The sequence below is a fragment of the Neolamprologus brichardi genome, chromosome 11 (genome assembly GCF_056152115.1).
Source record: "Neolamprologus brichardi isolate AB-2024 chromosome 11, ASM5615211v1, whole genome shotgun sequence".
NCBI classification, from domain to species: Eukaryota; Metazoa; Chordata; class Actinopteri; order Cichliformes; family Cichlidae; genus Neolamprologus; species Neolamprologus brichardi.
Window position 1 is genome coordinate 4,274,728 of NC_142114.1, and position 20,273 is coordinate 4,295,000.

At 39.6% G+C, this 20,273-nt stretch overlaps 1 protein-coding gene across 1 annotated transcript in view; it reads left to right on the plus strand.

Annotated features, from left to right (window-relative positions):
* The first annotated feature begins 22 nt into the window (after positions 1–22).
* Positions 23–20,273, plus strand: part of mtbp (MDM2 binding protein) — a 33,648-nt gene continuing 13,397 nt past the window's right edge. The window contains exons 1-12 of the mRNA XM_087848011.1: positions 23–180; positions 508–585; positions 1,131–1,204; positions 1,571–1,713; positions 1,836–1,894; positions 2,534–2,678; positions 6,102–6,216; positions 9,508–9,612; positions 17,332–17,426; positions 17,720–17,786; positions 17,990–18,107; positions 18,480–18,659. Coding sequence (XP_087704137.1) covers positions 114–180; positions 508–585; positions 1,131–1,204; positions 1,571–1,713; positions 1,836–1,894; positions 2,534–2,678; positions 6,102–6,216; positions 9,508–9,612; positions 17,332–17,426; positions 17,720–17,786; positions 17,990–18,107; positions 18,480–18,659 — 1,246 coding nt within the window. The 5' untranslated portion in view covers positions 23–113. The remainder of the gene's footprint in view (positions 181–507; positions 586–1,130; positions 1,205–1,570; positions 1,714–1,835; positions 1,895–2,533; positions 2,679–6,101; positions 6,217–9,507; positions 9,613–17,331; positions 17,427–17,719; positions 17,787–17,989; positions 18,108–18,479; positions 18,660–20,273) is intronic.

The window sequence follows — 20,273 nt, forward strand, 5'->3', positions numbered from 1 at the left end:
GCGCAGAAGAAGATGATCTGGTGGGAAATTTGAGAGTGCGCGAGTGTTTTTCTATTAACCGAAAGAGCCCAATAAACAAACAGCACTCCCATATTTACTAATATTTACTGGAGATGGACCGGTATGTTTTAGTTATATCTTTTTGCCGAACTGATGACGAGTCGCCGGATGGTTTTAAATGTAAGTTTTCATTTAACTTGGAAACATGTAATACTTCCTCCGCCAGTACCTTAAAAGTGTGCAGACTTAGCCCGTGTTAGCTTTGTAACTGTAAACTTCTTCTGGCTGAGCTCTTAATATCGTCCTGACTTTGTTAACCTTTGTTCGTATACGTTTGTGTTTCACATTTTGTTTGTAATCACGATGGTGATTTGAAGAATTTGAAGAGTGAACTATGCTAGCAGCTTTTAACAAATTTGATTTGCTACTTGTTGTTCTTTTCAGTCTTAAATAAATCAGAAATCTGCTTGTGATGAATCCTGACAGCTCAGTTTTCACTGATCGCAGGTTTGGAGCCACTAAAGCAGATATATGGCAGACTTGTGGACATCTCCACTCAGGAGTCAGAGGTTTCTGTGTTTCCAGGTACAGTAACAGATAGATAACTTAGAGCAACTATCTATCTATCTATTGGTTCTAGATACTGCACATTAATCACTAATCAGCATCACTGTAAATGTTCAATTTTCAGTGGTCATTTCTTGGCCAGATGCTAAATTGGTCATCAAATCAGTCATAAAGGAACACCGTTTAAACCTATTTACGAATACATGAGGCGACAATAAGATAAAGCTCAAAAGAAGTAGTAGTTTGCAAAATAAAACATATACAAAGCAAACAGTTTATGTAAGACACTGTTGCATTGTCAGAGCTTCTGTATAGCAAAGTATTCTAGAGTCAAATGTGAATCCATCTATCTGACAGCTGAAGTTTGGCTCAAATTGGCTAATGCAACAGGACAATGATCCCAGGCACAGCATCAAATCTGCTTCCTCAGAATGGCTGAAAAAGAAAAGAATCAAGATGTTGCAGTGGTTCAATCAAAGTTCAGACCTCAGCCTGGCAGAAATCCTGTGGCAAAAACAAGTTATTTCCTTTCCTTACATCTTTCTCACTGCATGTTTTCCCAGCTTGTTCTCTCAGTGGCAGCCCGTCAGCTCGGAGGTGGTACTTTGCTGTTCAGGCTTGTCACGGAGCCGCACAGGTGAGACACTTGGAAGATTCAAGAGCATAGATATGGTGCCTGTATATACAGCTTTTTTTTTATGTGTGATGCTTTAAATTGTCACAAGTTGTCAACGTCTGCAGCAACGTAGCTATTGTGCCATTTCCTTCCTTACTTCTTACTTATTAAATACAATATCAGCTTTACAACAGTTTTATTCATCTTGGCAAGTTAGGAATTGGTACAGAATGCCTTTATTAAAACTGCAGAAGCACTTCATGCTTAATACTTAACCACATTGACACACATTTGACAAGGAAACAATGCAGAATCTTACCTTTCAAACTGTTAAGTTGCAAATAAAGAATTCTGTATTTAGTTTAGTAATTGTCTCTTGTTTGGCAGTTTTGCACCTCTAAATGGGAAGAGTTGAGCCTTCACAGATGTGATGGTGAGGAGGAGAAACCCACTTCTTTGGAAGCTTGTTTGGGTTCTCTGAAGAACCAGGAGGCACCGGACCAAAAGGCTGATGAGCTGACACTGACAGAGTGAGATGATAATAATGATAATGTCTGCAGTTATTGTCCGTAACAAGGATTTGCTCCATCTGTCCATTCAAGAATCTGCGTGACAGTGACATGTCAGCTCATCTGTTCTCAACTTTTAACAGGCTGATGGAGGAGGCTGCAGAGGGACTGCATGTGCTGTCAGACAAGCTTCCACCTCCAGGTACTGTTATCCAGTTTACATTGGTTACTTTCTATACTTATATATCTTTCGCCTTTAGGGCGCAGTTCGCCACTTCAGTTTCTTCCATTCTGCATTAAGAAGAAGAACGATGATTGGCTTGTTTTACTCGTGGGAAAAAAGAACAAGAAGTTTGCTGCACAAAATAATTTCTCATGGGGCGATTATGTCTTAGCCAAATCAAGGAATTAAAACTTCTTCTTAAAAGAGTGCTGTCGAATTTTAAGCAGTTAGATTCTGAAAATCCGCCTGCTGCAACCTTGTGGAAAAGTTTGCCTGCTGTACTGCATAAATCTGTGTTCACCAATGCTCTGACGTCTTTGCAAATCTCCCTCGTTAAGTGTTTTCTTTTTAGTTTGTTTTTTTTAAGAGAAGGTTTTTTGGCACATAGTGTCCACAGGTGTTCAGAAACAGTTACCCTCTAACTTTAGTTACCCTGAGGAGCCAGAGTCACTACAATTCTTGAAATTTGGTTTTGATAACAAGCGATTCTGCCTACTTTTTAAAAGCTCACGACTTGCCTTGATACGTCCTACCAAGAGATGGATGTGTAAAAAGAAAAAATAAATAAATAAAAGAAGGAAACACGGTGTCCTTTTGTTTCCTATGTTTTTCAATCAGGTAAAGCCTTGCTGGATGTTCTGGTGCTGGGCTCTGCTGAGCAGTCCCCTCCTGTTAAAGACCTCCTGCCTCTGCTGGGAGCTGTCAAACACATGTCCTCCTGGCATGCTGCAAAGATCAGTGTCATCACACAGCACACACCTGGGTGAGAAGATGAAAAGTACCCATGCATTACACTCTATTAGGGGTGGGCTTTGATAATCGATTTATCGATTAAAATCGATTCTAGCTTGGATAATGTGATATCGATTCATTAAAATCCTGAATCGATTTTTTAATGTAAATTTATTTTGCCCGAAATGCCAGAATCTCAGGTGAAACCTCACAAAATTTCAACAACCACCAAACAGCTAAAACAGTGAATGAGAGCAGGAACATGGATTCTGCACATAAATGTAAACACAAAGCGCGGACCCGCCGACGGATCAGAATCAGTAAGATGTCGTCTTTCTCACCTGACGACACAAACACGGTCGGGGCTGAAAGCCGACAGCTCGCTGATTCTGATGTTTCGGGGGTCCGCGCTTTGTGTTTACGCCCTTTTTGTGCTGATTCTAAAGCTGTTAGTTTTATCTCTCCAAACAATATTGACCGAACCAGCAGTAAAAGAAGATCCAAACTGCGCTTCACATAAACATCGTCGTGGGTTCCCTCTTACTTTTGCTGTTTTGCTTCCAACACGATAAAATCACATGTCGTGAACAGCTCTCTCTCTCTCTCTCTCTCGTTCTCTCTGTACTTCAAGAACAGTTTCCCGTCTAAAAATCTGTTTTCTGCATAATTCACTTGCTTGTTACGCACAAGTCTACTGTTGTTTACAGCGCTGTTGCTGTTTTTTTTTTCTTTTACATACTTCTGAAAAGAAAACCTAATTTCTGCTGTTCAATGGGCTTCTGAACAAATTTAAACTTTTTAAAATTATGCAAAATGCAAAACACTTAGCTGTGTCTCTAATCAAACCGCTGTAACTTCAGAGGCAATGTTCATATGTTGATTAATGGTTTTCTTTCGTTTTTGATGTACTGCAAAATATTTTTATAAAATCCCAGGCCAGGAAAATCACCTTCATGTTTTTCTGTGTTTTATCTTCAGCTAGTACACACAAAGGCATCTGCTGTGATGCTTAAACCTTTGATAAAGTCTTGCGAGTGTCAGCTTCCTTTTTATAGATACAAAAATATGTAAATGTACTGATCTTAATTAGAATATTTCTGACTGTCTGAGGCAAAATTTCCCAGATACAAATCGAATTGAATCGAATCGAATCGTGGATCGAATCCTTCCGGGACCTTGTGAATCAGAATCGAATCGATTCTAGAAATCAGTGACGATACCCAGCCCTACACTCTATTCCCTCTTACTGAAGAATGCCAAATAGGCCTTCACTTAAACTCTTTAACAGCAATACAACCTATGAAAAAGGGGCTTTTTTGTAAAGTCCTTTAATTATTAGATTTTATTTTGTAACTTTGAAATCAGCCTTGTTTTTACTGTAGGAAACTTTTCAAATAGTGCTATTTGTGATGCTGAAAAAAAGAAAAGTTTCACCTCTCATCCAAGAGGCTTCTTCAGTTCTAAAAACAAAAGGTGGAGAGTCCCAGGGATTTAGGCTACAGCCACACTAGCCCGGATAGATTTGAAAACGGCGTTTTCGTCTGAAAACGCTCCATGTCCACACAAGTCATTTTCCACATGAAAACGGCCGAAAACGCTTACGTTCCAGTATTGCGCATGCGTGAAACGCAAGAAGATTCGGCCTGCCTCATTTCTGTCTGGCGTTTATTTACTTTCCGGCTCATTAAAACGTGTCGGCAAAATGTCGAATGGACTAACAATGAGATGGAGTTGTTGTTGCGATTAACACAAAAGTACAAACTTGCAAAAGCGAGTGAGAATTAAAGAATTTGAAGAAAAGCTCTCTGGAGCATGTGCAAACTGATATTAATCTTTAATAGTGCTGTCAAAATTGAGAGCAAACAAAACAACTGCTGTATAATGCCCTCCGCTATCATTGTTTAATTGGTCACATGACTGCATCACATGACTAAAATGCGTCATTGTTCTCGAAAGTCTCCGTTTTCGCTGTCCACACTGCGACGCGAAAGCACCATCTTCAAATGTATTCGTTTTTGAGAGCGTTTTCCAAACGCTGCGTTTTCTTTTGGGGAAAACGCCGTCTCAGTGTGGACAGGAGGCCAAAACGGAGAGAAAACGATGCGTTTTCAAACAAAAACACATTAGTGTGGACGTAGCCTTAATCCCTAGTATGGGCTTTCCCCTTAGGAGGAGGTCGTTGGGCCCACTGTTGATTATGTGTGTCATTCCACGAGCCAAGGTGTGAAAAAAGGTGTAGGTCATTATCATTACTTGGGGTTAAAGGTGAAATCAGTGTGAGTACATGGCCCATCTTATCATGTGACTTGTTGAGGTCACCTAAAGTGAGGTGTGAGTGGATTGTAGGTGGCAGACAGCTGATGGCCTCTTTCACTCCTCCCAAACCGTTGGTCTTCCCGATCCAGTATGTGAACATTGGCATCATCCAAAGAGTGACATTGATCTTTTAGCTGCAGATGTACCGTCGAGGTGACTCTCCTGTGTTGTGCCATGTGTTTGCGGAGTGGCTGTTTTGGTTTTCTAATGTAGAGGTCTGAGTGCTCCTCACTGCACAGCACAGCGTGCACTCAGACACTCAGTGTTTGAGTTTTTTCCTTGGGATGAACCAGGTTTTGTCTAAGTGTGGCTGGGACTGAAGTGCACTGAGATGCTGCGGTTGGAGAACATTCTCCTGTTTCCTCTAATAAACTTGGTACATAAGGGATGACAATGTTGTTCCATCAGTCATCGCCTTTCTCCCTAGTTGATGTCTGATCCTCTTTCCTGTGTATCTTTGGTAATTTGATGAAGGCCCAGTTGGGACAACCACATGTTTTAAGAGCTTTATTTACATGTGTCTTCCTTCTCTTTCCATCTGTGCCTTAGAGGGCACGTTGGTAGGGTGTGGCGTAGGGTCCTGTTCAACCCAAGTTTGTGTTTCAGTGGGTGATGGGAGTCGATGAGTATGCACGAGAGGGTTTCCAGTGACTTAAGGAAGTCCATTTTTTCCTTCATTTTTAAGCTCTTAAGACAACCATGACTTGGATGACTGGGAATGTACACGAACCCATTATTAGTGAAATCCTCCTAGCTCACCACTAGGGGGAGTTAGATGGATAAATAAGAGAAGGTGCTGACTTGAAGTAATGGATGGATACACATGGATGAACATTTCTGCAGAAGCACTCTTAACGATAAAAACAACAAATTAATTTTGGCAAATGAAGACAGATAATCTCAGGAGATGCCAGAATGACCTTTTTCACCCCCCAACATAAGGCATCAAAACACCACCTACCTGATAAGAACTAGACATCTTAAATGTGGCTTATTGGTATAACGTGAATGTACGATTAACATTTGCAGAACTGTTGTAGGCAATAAGAAAACCTGACACATGCGCTTGCATATCGCTGTCTAACAGAGAATAAAAGTTACTCGGGCTCATCAAGCGATTCTTGTTTTCTTCATTCAGATGGCAGAAAATGGCGTCCTCCATCAGCGCCGCTTTGGTCAAGCTGGCTGACTTGGACAGCTGTATTGACTCCAAAGAAATGTGGAGGGGAAGCCTGCTTATCAGAGAGAAGAAGGTAAGGGTTGCTGGGATAACTTCTGGAGATGGTGCACATTTTCAGACCAGTGATGTACTCAGATGTGCACAGGACAGTTGTGTGAATGAGCTGAATATTTTAAACAAAAGAACTGAAGAAACAGAGTCGGAGATCTATCCAATCACTGAATAAATATCAAATTGCTGTTATTATCAACTTCTTGAAATTGCAGGACACTGCCTCACCACGGTCAGAATTTGGAAAAGTGAAACTGCTGAAGCTATTTAACAAAACACAGCTCCAAAAAAATTGGTCACAATTCTCGCTTGGTGATCAAAGTTTGAGACGGAAATGGATATGAGCAAAAATTTTAACTTTAATTTACATCACATATTCCATAAACTCCCCAGTAATACAAGTTTTTGGTTAAAAAAACCTCCCCAAACAAAAAACATTGTAATTTTTACTGCAGCAGCTGCATAGCAGGTCTTTATAACTGTGATGGTCCAAAAGGGCCAAAAGGGCCAGCTTACTATTGAGACGGAGGATTTTAATAAAGATTTTGTGGATGCTGTAAACCTCAGCTGTTTGTCAGTTACAGGAAAGTGGAGACCTCTGGGAAAGTGTGTCTGTGGATGCTGTTTTGCTTACCAAAGAGAGGACTGTGAAGTCTTGTGTCTGTATACACTTGCTTGGATGTAATTGTTCCAAACCTAGCAATGTGGGTGTAATTGATGGTTTCAAAGGAGCAATGAAGGAAAAGAAAGCTGTTTGGTAGGTACAGGCTGTTGAGGGAATGAGCATCTTTTGTTTTAACCACTGTGTATGTGAGACTTTGTGTGTCTGTGTTTGCAATTTCTGGACAAATACTGTTGTGGGCCGGAGAAAAAGCCGTGTCCTTTTGAACTTTCCAGCTTGCTTGTCCTGGGCTTTTTATTACAAACACATCCTCCTCTGTCACATCAAACCTCTATATGTCCTCCTTCACAACATCCACGAACCTCCTCTGAGGGCTTCCTCTTTCTTTCTGCTGGACAGCTCCGTCTCCAGCATCCTTTGTCCAATACATCCACTATCCCTGCTCTGCACAAATGCAAAACATCTCTGCCTCACGTCATGCTGAATGAATCTGGAAAATTACTGGAGGTCATTAAAGGGTCATGGGAAAAGGCACCGTCCTACTGGCATTGACCTGGCAGAGCTGAACTAGCTGGTATCAGTTCAGCCCAGCTTGGCCCACTTTGACCCATTAAACCCCCCTCCTATCAAGTTTTTTTTTTTTTTTTAATTTTACTGGGTCATGAAGCTTATTGAAGCCAAGTGTTAAAGAAGATCGCTGGAAATAATGAATTAATAAACATAAATTATAGCTTTATGGTGCAGTTTATCAAGTTTCTTTTGGCTGTCATATTCTTGCCAGTTTTCCCTTCTTCTTGTCATGCTCATACGGTAGCCACTTGCTACTCACAAGGTAGGCCCACCATAATGCACACCTTGCTTTATGATCCTTTTGACTTTTTAACTGCACCTGTCATTTAACTGAACATCATGTTGTTTCAGAAAGACTTGAAAGTAGCAGCTGAGACCATAAACACATCAGCAAAGTGTTTATGGAGGTCATAAATTGAGTGATATAAAGTGTATAAAGAAGCGACTAGCTGGCCATTAGAAAGAAAGCAGACTGAGATTCGATGGGGAAGAACTTCAACATCAATTTGAACAACTCTGCAGTGCTTTTGTGAAATAGAACAGGTTCCTCCAGTCTGGGCCAATAATCTCATGAATAGCATTTTAAAGAGTGAAGGTTATTGTAGCATCGCATTGATGCTAATTATTCTGAAACAAGGGTTTTACAGTCATGTGGATGTGGTGCTTAGGTGTCCTTATATTTGCTTGTTTCCATGCATTTCCTGCTTTCCTACAAAGTAACTGTTTTGGCGTCAAAGTAACCAGGCTGAGGTGATGTGACAGCATTTTTTTTTTGCTCCTACTCTGGAGATTACTTCAGGCACACTTGTTTTTTTTTTTGTCTTTAAGTGAAAACTCTGGCAGGTGCAGTAGTTTTCTTTTCTCTGGACCGAATTTGCCAATTTTGTGCTGTTCTTTCATGGCCCTCTGGGGAGAATCAGCAATCTGTTTCACTGTGAGGTTTCCTTGCATGTCTCGTACTGATGGTGTTTTTTTTTTATTTGGAAATCTGGGTGAGACTTTCAGGTCTTATTTTATGATTTTAAACGCTGATCGGCTGAAAATATAGATCTTAGCTGTCTTGAAACGGCTCAAAGTAGTGTCTTTGTGTTTTAGTATGTGTGGGATTTTTTTATTTTTTATTTTTTTTTAATGTTATAAAATGAAGGTGCAGTGTTGGTGACAGGCACAAGTCTGGTATTTCTGAGATAGGAAATTTTTTTTAAGAACTAAACTGTATTTTTTAGTTTCTATTTTTTCATTACTGTATGTTTTTCAGTTTGGACCTTAATGTTGGGAAAACTCTGTTTAGAGGTGACTGTTCTCTATTTCCTGTGGGCAACCAAGGACATTTGCAATCCCAAGGACATTTTTTTTGGGGGCACCAACTGATTTCATCCAGAATCATACAGCAGGAACCACTGGCCAAACAGTCATGGAATAAACAATTAAATGAATAACTTTGCTAAGGCGATCACAGAACAATCTCTAGGACTGTGTAAAGGACTGGAAGTCCCATAACCTTTTATACACCCAGACTTTCAATTTTTAATTTTTTAATTTTTTAAATTGAAACCAGAGGACTTAGAAAGAGTGCAGGTTTGGGGCACTTCTGCATTGCCCTCACTTTTAAGACCAGGAAGCTTTGACTATCTTTTGTGTACAGTCTGTGACCCTAACAGTAAAGTGTATAGACACCGTATGTTAGATTATCAACCAATGTGCTCCAAGTATGGTGCTGTAAGGCAGGCTCGCAGCGTCTCCTTCACTAAAGTGACCTTTTCTGAGTTGCTGCCCTCTGAACGAGTGAGTTCTAGAGACACTCAGTAAAAGCTTCAAGGTTTGGAGAAGCCAAACAAAGGAAAATTCCCAAAAGAATAAACCCTTCTCTGAGAGCAGCCAACACCATTTTACTCCCATTTGATACAGTTATGATGTCTCTATATGTGTTTGTGTACACGTAACTCCAAAGGGCACAGCTATGCAGAGTTATTTTTGAGATATTATTCGGACAAACACTGAAGCTGTAGGATTTATTAAAATGCACTGATGTCAAACAGTTTGCATTTCTCTGTTCTAGGTTGTACAAATGTTTCTAACTGCATATACACTGATTGTGTCATGTATTATCTTTCTCCTCAGTGTGTGTCAGAACTCCGCTTTGATGGTTTTTCTCTGCATCAGATATCAGAGTCTGGTCTTTTGGAAGCTCCACACATGACCACTGACCACAAACTGCAGTCTGAGGTGAGCTCTGACTCCTAAGTTTCATTGGAGCTTTTGTTGAATTGAACTTGAGATGACCTCAAACCAAACTTTGGAAGCAGTTCACAGTTAATCAAAACAAGGCTGTCCTTTGGTGCTCAAGTTTTTGACAGCCAGCTCAGTAATCAGTTAACTATTTTCTCTGACTTTGTTTTCCAGAAAGTCAAATTAGTCCTTGTTGTGTCCTCCAACAAAGATTTAGTGCCCAGCTTGCGAGCAGCTGCTCACAGCAGCAGTCTTCCACCAGAGTGCTGTAGGGTGTGCACTTGATCCAAACTTTGTCAGTGAGAACGTCTTATATTGAGAATTGTAATGCAGCTTGAGAAAAGACTCTGTGTGTGTTTGTGCAAACTTCAGGGTAAAGTTTTGGCAGAGCAGATAATAGCCCAGTTTGTATTACTGTAGAGCCAGTCTTGCTTTCAAGCTGTCCAGTAGAACGAACCCCCCGCTGTCTATTTCCAAATGAGAAGCGTCACGTCCTGGTTGCCCTTTATTCACACTGTGCAACCTGTGACAGATGATCCATCAGTCAGATAAATCAAATGTATTTTCTAAGCCAAATTATTGCCAACCTTTTATGTATGTTATGACCTTGCCACTAGAAAATGACACAGAAATAAAGATTTATCATCTCATCGAGGCAGGCCAGTGGTGAAGGCTTCTTCCATGGGAAATCTTTTTCCTGCTTTGCAGTCGGATTTTTTGTAGAGTATTTTTAATGGAGTTATATCACTCGGCACTCACTCTCCGGAACTGAGAAGCAGTTACTGAGCTGTCAGCTCATCTTGATGTCTCCGTCCACTCTGAGTCTAGCCTCAGTTAATGTCTGTGTGTCAGAACTGTTGATTGTACATGACAGATATGAGTTCATGGCAAAACCTTAAACTGGTATTCACATAAATATCATGTTTGTGTTCTCTGACAATATATTTAACTCAGTGTTTACAGAACTCTTAATTTTATTAATATGCTATTGTTATTAACAATATTATCAGTAAATATTAATAAGCCACATGTATAAACTGCAGGCTCTATACAACGTCTGCTTCCAGCTCACTGTTATCACAAATGACAAAAAGCTTAGACTTGTTTTTCATATACAGTCATATATAGAAAATAAAACTGGGAATCTTTTGGCATTTTTTAGCCTCATTAGCAGCACGCAGCACACTGTGATGGTAAAAATCTCCAGAACTATCTAATGGATTGCCATTTGGTTTAGACATTCCTGGTCTGCTTGGAAAGACCCACTGTGATGATCCTGCTTTAAATAGCTGGGGGCTGCACACTCACCGGCCAAAGGTTGTAGACTTGTCAGAAACTCTGCAAAATAATAAGAAAAGAGGAAAATGCAGGCAGAGAGTAGGATATCAGCAGAAGGGATGATTATAAGGGATGTTGATAGGAGTAACTTTTTTCAAATAAATATTTACATATGTTTATTTAATGTGGAATCCAGTGTAGTATACCTTTTTAATTTAGGTAGGTAGTCTTGGTTATGACCATATTTGTGAAGCTAATAAAATTCATGCCAGCCTGTGTATCAGCCAAATATCACGGATGAGTTTGATTCTCAGTGACCCCGACCTCAAGGACAAGGTCATAGTCAAAGAGCAATAATTTTCTGGTAGAGGTTGATCTTGGTTTCGCCTGTCCAAGAATTTTTTTCCAGAACTGTGACGGCATTTTTAGACGTTTTTTCTTTTAGCAATGTCCAATCTAACGTTTCTATTCTTGAGACTTATGAGTGGCTTGCAACTTGCAATGAAACCTCTATATTTACTTTTATGCAGTCTTCTCTTTATGCTAGACTAGGATATGGGCACGCCTACCTCCTGGAGAGTGTTGTTCACTCTGTTTGTGCAGTTTACGGATGGCTTGTTTCACCTGCTCCTTCTACTGCATGTTGTCTGTTCGCAGCAAAGCCTTCCACCACACCTCAAATCAACTCCCGGCATTTTATCTGATTAATTGATAATGACACAATGAAGGAATTGCCCACATCTGCCCATGAAATAGCCTTTTAGTCAACTGTCCAATTTCATTCGGTCTCTTGTAAAGAGAGGGTGGCACATCTTAAGGAACTAAGCCCTTCATCCATTTGTAATGTGGATACCCTCAAATAAACGCTGAGAGTCTACACATTATGTCCATGTCCATAATTGGAATATGTTTCAATAAAGAGGTAAAAACAAAAACAAAAAAACTTGTCAGTGTCCAAATATATATGGACCTAACTGTATGTCTACAAAAACTCTTGGCCGACAAGTTTTCCGAAAATCTTTTCAATGCAATAACTTGAAAACAGAGTTATCTTGGATTAACAAATTGATACCACAGATGAATCTACTAAACCTCTCAGACGAGTTTAGAAAACAACAATTTATCATAGTTACATTAATCTACCCAATTTCGTGGTAAGAACAGGTGTGTTTGAAGCTTCCTACTTATACCAAAAAAGTACTTTGGAGTCCATTATTGCACATAAACTGATCTGAACTGGAACCTGTATCCCAAGATCTGTCATGTACTTCATCACAAGAGAATAGTGGAGAAATAAAAGCATTTCTGATGTTGCACTTACAAACAGCCGGGCCTTGTGGGAAGAAAACATAAAACATAAGACAACATAAAACATGTCTAAAGATTTTCTGGATGTATATGTAATATTTAATAGCTCATCTGGTTAATTACTCTAGGAACTCAGCTTTCAGTGTCATTTTCATGGCGTAATCCACTACAATTACGTTTGATTGACTCTGTGGATTCTTTTAAAAAACAGTTAAAAACTCTTCTGTTCAAACAAGCCTTTTGTTGATCTACATATTTTATATTTTTTACATTATTTACATTTAATCTTTTACATTGTATATAATGTCTATTGATTTAATTGTTTATTTTAATATTTGTGTACAGCGCTTTGTGATTGTCTGTCTGTGAAAAGCGCTTAATAAATAAAGTGTACTTACTTACTATATAAGATAAAAGCTAACATGTTATCGAGTTGAGGAGTATATTAGTCCTAAAACCTTTTGGTCATAAAGGAATGTCCAACTCTAGTTCTTATTATAATAATGGCAATCACAGAAAGTGGCAGTATTCTCAGTGGTTTATATCTATGATGGTTTTTTTATTTCTTATTCCTGGTTCTTACTCAGCCATTTGCCTTTAAATTGATATGGTGAATAAAGTCACTGAGGCTCATACCCTATTAAGATCTACTAAGACCTGGGAATTATGTGTTATACAACTTGCATTTACAGGGGATTTGTGCCAGTGCATCAGCCACCAACACCAGTTGTGCCTTTTAGCGTTTTATTTATCTCTAAGAGCAGAACTGTAATGTGATGAACTTTCACTAACATTTAGAATCTGAGGTTGTGGCTTTGGCCAAGTGTGTGTTCTGCTACTTGTTGTCTATAGTTTAAAGAACCACATTTACAGACAGTGTATTCTGTACTAGACATGATGGTATTATATTACATTGTAAAGCTTTGTTGTGAGTTTTCTTATGTAGATTAATAAATGCAATAATGAAAACTAGGGATGCAACGATACCAATTTTTTCAAACCGATACAATACTGATACTTGGATCTGAGTACTTGCCGATACAGAGTTCAAAAACCGATACTTCTACCACACACACACACACACACAATCACTCACTCACACTCACACACACACACACACACACTCACACTCACACACACACTCACACTCACACACAAATGCAATGAATTGGAGGACAGGTTTTATTTTATTCTCTGCCGATAATAAATAATATCTTAATAAAAATGACCACAAAAAAATTTCAAGTGAAAAATAAGCACTTCTGTTAAATTATTGCAGAGCCTCCACATTGTAATTTAACAAAATACCACTGAACTATTGGCACTGTCTCGAGCTTTCAGAATAATAAATAAACGCTTCTGTTTGGAATAAAATAAATACAAATTAGGTTTGAGAATAAAATAAACTTTTAAATTGTTGCAGAGTGTCCATATTGTAAACAAACAAACAAACAAAATAATGAAAGTATTTGGCATTGACGAACGAACTCCCCATCTGCCCGTGGATCATCAGCCCACTGTGCCGTTAAACCGAGGACTGACATCGCGCACACACTGCTTGTCTTTACCTCTTTAGAAAGCTTTGGCACCATTATCTCCCTTATGTGTGGGCGGCTGGGAATTTCATATCGCAGCTCGAGTATGCTGAGAAGAATCCTATGTTTTCCACGACTGGCATTGGCTGGTCATCCAGAGCGATAAAATGAGTCAGAGCCTCTGTTATTTTAACTGCCTGTGGATTTTCTCTTGACATTTTTCCATCGCTTTTCCAAAACCCGAGTTAAAGTTGGCTGTTCCCGTCCACACTGCTGACATTTTGTTTAGCCTAGCTACAGCAGCCTCCAGTTTCTCTTTTTTATCTGGAGCTGCCAGTCTGACTCGCCTAACCCTGTGCCTGTTTAGCATGGGATGTCCCCCTAGTGGCCAATCTAAACAACTACAACAAAAATGACATGCCACCCTCTGATTAATGAAATAAGTTAGTATCGGTTCATGGTATCGGTTAACTTTTACGAGTATGAGTACACACACATTTTACAGTATCGGCCCCGATACCCGATACCAGTATCGGTATCGGTGCATCCCTAATGAAAACTCATCGATTAGCTGATGATGTCTATACTTACACAATCGGAGTACCTTTAACATTCATTGGATTAGCAGTAAAGACAGTTTCAAAGTTTTCTGATCTACTCATTAAAGAAAAATAGTCTTGTTTTAATGAGTCCTAACATTATAATATTACAATACATGTTCTGTGTTATACATGTATAATATCTGTAACCACTGTCTGCTATGTGAGTTTGTGTTTGGCACCAGATAGTATGTGTGTTGTTGTGTTCACCTATTGTTCAGTTAAAGCAGAGTTTGAGAGTTTGTCTGTGCATGCTGCTCATTTATGCGTCTATGGAGAATGAGAGAGGGAGTGTATGTGAATGTGTGTGGGTTTCATCAGATCTTTATACAGAGAAGCAGATGGCAGTGATTGTTTTGGCACACAATTAAAAAAACCAGCTCTGAGGACAGCAAAACTATCACATCGCCACACTGCTGGGATAAATGACTGTGCAGCGACTTGTACTCAGACAAACACACACTAAACTAGGTTCAGACAGAAACTATTAGTTAGACCTCCTCACTGTCAGGAGTAAGTGACATTATAATTACTAGCACTCAGTGAAGGGGGAGGCCACAGAATTGACTTTTCATTTTCTTGATACCAGCCCTCATGTAACTGAAACTATAACATTAAAAACACATTTGAATGAACAGTCAAAAAAGACACGCTTAAAGTGTTGTTGAATGGAAAGGGAGTCCCCTTAGTGGAACATTAATATTTTTGCAATTATAATTAACTTTAAAAATATTGTTGAACAAAATGTAATATTACTGTTATCATAGACTAAAAGGTAGACTTTTTGCCTGCTGTATATTCTGGATGCTTCTGGGTAGAGAGCACCAATAATCTAAGTAATTGCAAATCTATTTCACTCATTTCAAACAACATGGAAGTAAATGCACCAAAACCATTTCTATTCTGTAAGTGTATCATCCAGAGAGCTGTACTGTATATCAGGAAAAATGCTATTAGTGAATTTTCTCAGGCATTTCCGTCTGCCCTACAGCATATTAAAACAACAACTTTTAATCTCTTTAAGTGACGTTTTAAAGAGAGCATCAACCCTGTTTGTCAAGACAGGGAAAGGGCTTCACATTGCATTGTCTTTGGGGTTTTAAAGCATTCAAACATTCAGACCTTTAGACTTTGTTCGCTCCCACACAGTTTATCCTGCAGTGGAAGTTGGTAAGTGGTGGAGACTTGCTTTGAGTTTTTGCCAGTAACAAACAAGCAGGAACACTTGTTGAGGGCTAATGTACTAAAGTTTTACAGTAGATATTTTGCTTTTTGTTACCTCTTCATCTTTAGTGATTTGATATATCTTTGTTGTACAAACTTATTGAACCAGCAGGAACATTTGAGAGATTTATTTATATCCAAGAGGTGTTTATGCGATGTCAGCGTATGTCAGGAAACAACCTTATACTTCCTCCTCCCACCACTTTTGAACTGCTTGTTGACAGTCTTTATGCACGGGTGTTAGAATATACGAAAAAGTGGTTACTGATGTGAATACAGTGAGTGGGTGAGTGATATTTTATGGAAAAAAATTCTAATGTTAGAAGTCAGTCACCCAACCACAAAGTCAAACACACGGGGGTTCTACTAGGTATACCCATATCTAGTCTCTGTTTAAAGGACTGAATATTCTCAAGCTTCAGATGAGGCGTTTTTCTCCGAAGCTGTTGAGAAGTTGTGGGTTGGATAGCGTCTTCCTTTCTCAACAGCATTGCTTGTTTTCCCTGAAGAGCGGAAAAAGCTACATCATTACATTTAGCAGCACCTAGCTGAGAATTTGCATGGATCAGTTTCCCATACGTCTGATAAAGGTGTGGGTTCAGTCACAGTGATTGTATCTCTATGTTTTGTCTAAATTGTTGCTAAATATATGATTAGTCATTGTTAGGCAGTGAAGGAGTCTGTGCCTTCACAGAAAACCTGTTAAAGCTCAGAGCAGAGCTGTCTAATGAACAATAGAGCTCAGTCAGACAAAATCAGATTTATACGAATGATGTTCAACGTCATATTAGGACTGCTGAAGCGTGCAGTCTTAAACTCTTACAAAGTGTGCTTTCAAGTGAACATAATGAGGACAGTTGAATATTGGAGGTCTTAATAATCTCTCTTCAGGTCACTGCGTTAGTCAGAGGCTTCACTGAACTGAACAAGGGATTTATAAATGTTTCCAGCTTTCTTAAGCTCTAATTTTGACCCAAGATCATTTAAATCTTCATGTAGTTTAGACTTAAAAAAGTTTGACATTCAATAAATGATGAGACTGAATTTCACTGGAATTGGCAATCAGGGTTCATAAACAAGAGATGTCACGTCAGAATTGTGTTCAATGTCAGTCTTTGCACATTAAATCATGACAAAACCTAAAGGTGTATCGAGGCCCCTCCTCACTTCTAGCAAAATATGGCATTGATAGAACAAAGGCAGTAGTCAGGTGTTAGTGTTGTTTTTAATGTTTATGATAATCTTGGGGAATTTTGTTTGGAAAATGTTTAAGGATTTTTATTTTTTTTTTTATATGAGGGATATGTGATGGGTTAAACCAGAGGTGTCAAACATAAGGCCCGGGTGCCATAATTGGCCTGGCAACGACTGGACAGCGTTGGAAAATTTAAATTAGTTGACAGATTTTGATCTTTTAACTGTATTTTCATAGATTTTGGTGCTTTTCCCATTGATAAAGACCTCCACCCCATTTCCAGTCATATTACACCAAAGTACAAGGACATTTTTTGTGAATTAAAGAAAGCTTTATACTTTAAATGTATAATTACAGGACAGTCTGAGCAATGATCTACCAGTCGCTTTTCTATATGTTTATCATGTAATTTCTCTGGTCTCGCCCACTTCACATCAGAGTGGGCTGTATGTGGCCCACAGTGTAAAATGAGCTTGACATCGCTGATTTAAATGGTGTTGAAGGCTGTACTCTGTGAAAAATATGATCTATTTTAATCATGTTGTCTTTTCTGTTTCTTTTCTTGATTCATTTGCAGGTCTTTCATTACTATGCGCCAGTTTTAGATTTGGTTCAGCTGGTTAATCTGTCAGACCTGCCAAGCTTCCTGATCTCCAGCGCCCAGTTTGAACTGTATCCTTATTTTAAAGTGTCTGTATCTGTGTGTTTGTATGAATGCTTAAAAATAAAAATAGGATATCAGAACTTTTGCTTCCATCACCAGCCTCAAATGAAACAGCTGCAGGATTAGGTAAGATTTTAGTATGCGTCACACACAAACAGCTTGGCTGTCAGAAACCAAAACAGTCATGGCTATTAATATACATTTTTATTTAATTGTTTTAAGACTTTTTTCTGTCTTTGAAAGGTGGTTTTATAACTTTTGTGCCTCAATATTGTGCTGTTCCTTCACAAATAACAAACAGATGCCTGTCTGGGAAGTCTGTGAAAGCTAAACTTTTGTTGAACCAGCTGCGATCACTGTGTGGAAAGGTACGAGTAACTTAGCTGTGCTCTTACATGTACAAAAGTCTGCTACAGAAAGATCCGCCTAACCAAAGAAGCTTGTTCATTACATTAAAGCTCTTCCAAGATCACAAATTCAGAATGTTCATGATTAATCATATATATATTGATCATTAATGATTTTGGTTGGGGACTGTGTGTATGCCAATCTGCTGTATTTCTGTCTCTAGGTTGGAGCTTTGTTCAGTCTGTCCTGTGTAATCACTCCCATTGCACAGCCTGCAGCCAGCCAACTCAGCTCCCAGCGCTGGAGAGAATCTCTATCTAGGAGACCAAAGTCTTTACCAGGTAAAACTGGAGTGTCACAGTCGCTTTGGCAGCAACAGAAAAGAGCTGTCTCTTCTGCAGGGAAGTACATTGGTTAGTGGGACTATACTGGTATAGGTAATAGAGTTATAGAGTAATAGAGTTATAAAGTTCTCCATTGGGAAGGCTCTGAAGTGGTGCTGAATAGATATACAAGATAATGCTTGAAACAACAACAGTTTTTGGCAATGATGCACCAAGAAGAAACTTTAGGATGAAATAATAGTCATACAAAATGTGAGTTATTTTTCAGTTCTGCAGTGAAGCAAAATAGAAAGATTAAAAAAAGAAAAAAAAAACTTCTGAGATCAGTCGATATAAGTAACAAATGCTCCTGTTTTTCTTTTCTTTTAGTGCCCGATGTTGAGGTCAAAGGTGAGAGTGCTGCCTACTTCCTGTTGGTCCAGGGCTCGGACAACGCTGAGCGTGAAGCCTGCAGGGTCAGGATGCTGCACTCAGACAGTCAAATTAATGGAGCGGCTGCCATGGCAACTGTGTCCGCATTACTGAGAGAGAAGCCTCTGTCATCATCAGGTATTTTATGTGGAAAAATTTGTAGGCGGGCGTCTGTAGCCATTTTCACAGATCCACTTCTGCACTGCACTTTCATAGGCATTAGGAAACAGATGTGCATGTAATAATACGTTTTCGACTCAGTCTGATTGGATATCACATGGCCTTTTACCCGCCTGCCATCTAGTACAAAGCTTGTGTGATGTCTAATTACACTCATGTGGGAATAGAGCAAGATCCCGGGTTGCGGGGTCAGCAGCCTAAGCATGGAAACCCACATCTCCCTCTCCCCAGTGGCACATGCCTGGAACACCTCCCCCAGGAGGTGCCCAGGAGGCATCCTTGTCAGATGCCCAAACCACCTCAACCTTTCGATGTGGAGGAGCAGCACCTCTACTCTCCTGGATGGCTGAACTTCTCAACCTATCTATACGGGAAAGGTCAGACTCCCTTTGGAGGAAGCCCATTTCTTCCCCTTGTTTCCATGATCTCGTTCTTTCGGTCACCACCCACAGCTCGTGACCATAGGTGAGGGTAGGGATGTAGATCAACTGGTAAATTGAGAGCTTCGCTTTTATACTCAGCTCTCTTCAATACGACGGACCGGTGCAGCGTCCGCCTCGCTGCAGCCCCAGCACCAAACCGTCTGTCGATCTCCCGCTCCCTTCACCTGTCACTCGTGAACAGGGCGCCGAGATACTTGAACTCCTCCACTTGGGGCAGGAACCCATCCCTGACTCATAGTGGGCACTCCACCCTTTTCTGGCTAAGGACCATGGCCTCAGATTTGGTGGAGCTGATTCCCATTCCCACCGCTTCACACTCGTCTGCGAACCGTTCCAGTGTGAGCTGGAGGCCATCACTTGATGAATCCAACAGAACCACATCTACGAAAAGCAGAAATGAGATTCTGATACCACCCAGGTGAAAGGCTTCCTCCACTTGGCTAAATCTATTTAGAATTTCATACTGCCATTGTTTTTACTGTACGTTGTTTGTAACATATAGGCATATAGGGAATGGCATATGGGGATTCTAAATATTGCAATATAGTTTGTATCCAAATATCATGTCACATTTGACCCCTGATCCCACTTTTACCTTTTACATCTGCACTACAAACTTCTTAAGGAAAAGCAAGTGAATATTGAACAATACAAAAATTCCTTTAAAAGTAAATACTGCCCAGAGAACGAGCTGCCTTGGCACAGCTCTGTGGTCTGAGTGCTTCTTGTTATTAGTTCCTGTTTGCAGTGAACCCAATCATTGTCTCTTAAAAAAGGTTTCAAACATGGCTGTTCTTGGGCAGGTGGATGTTTAATCATGATGGACAACATTGGGAATGGTATTTTGGGTATAGTAAACGTGATTATAAAAAGGGTTTTAAGGAAACTTACTTGACCCTGTGAGTTCTGTGTCACAGCTTCAACTAAGCAAGTGGTCGAACTAAAATAAAAAGTCTCTTAATTTCATGTCCCCTTCAGGTCTCTCCTTTCCCCCTTTGGGGAAGTTTTGTTCAACTGTAATCACATTTAAAGAGCACTTTAGTAGTTTCTCAATATTTGTACTTTTGGAAGTTCTAACAGCAATTTGTTATCTGCCATATTTAAAGAAAAAAAAAAAGCCCTTCAAGTG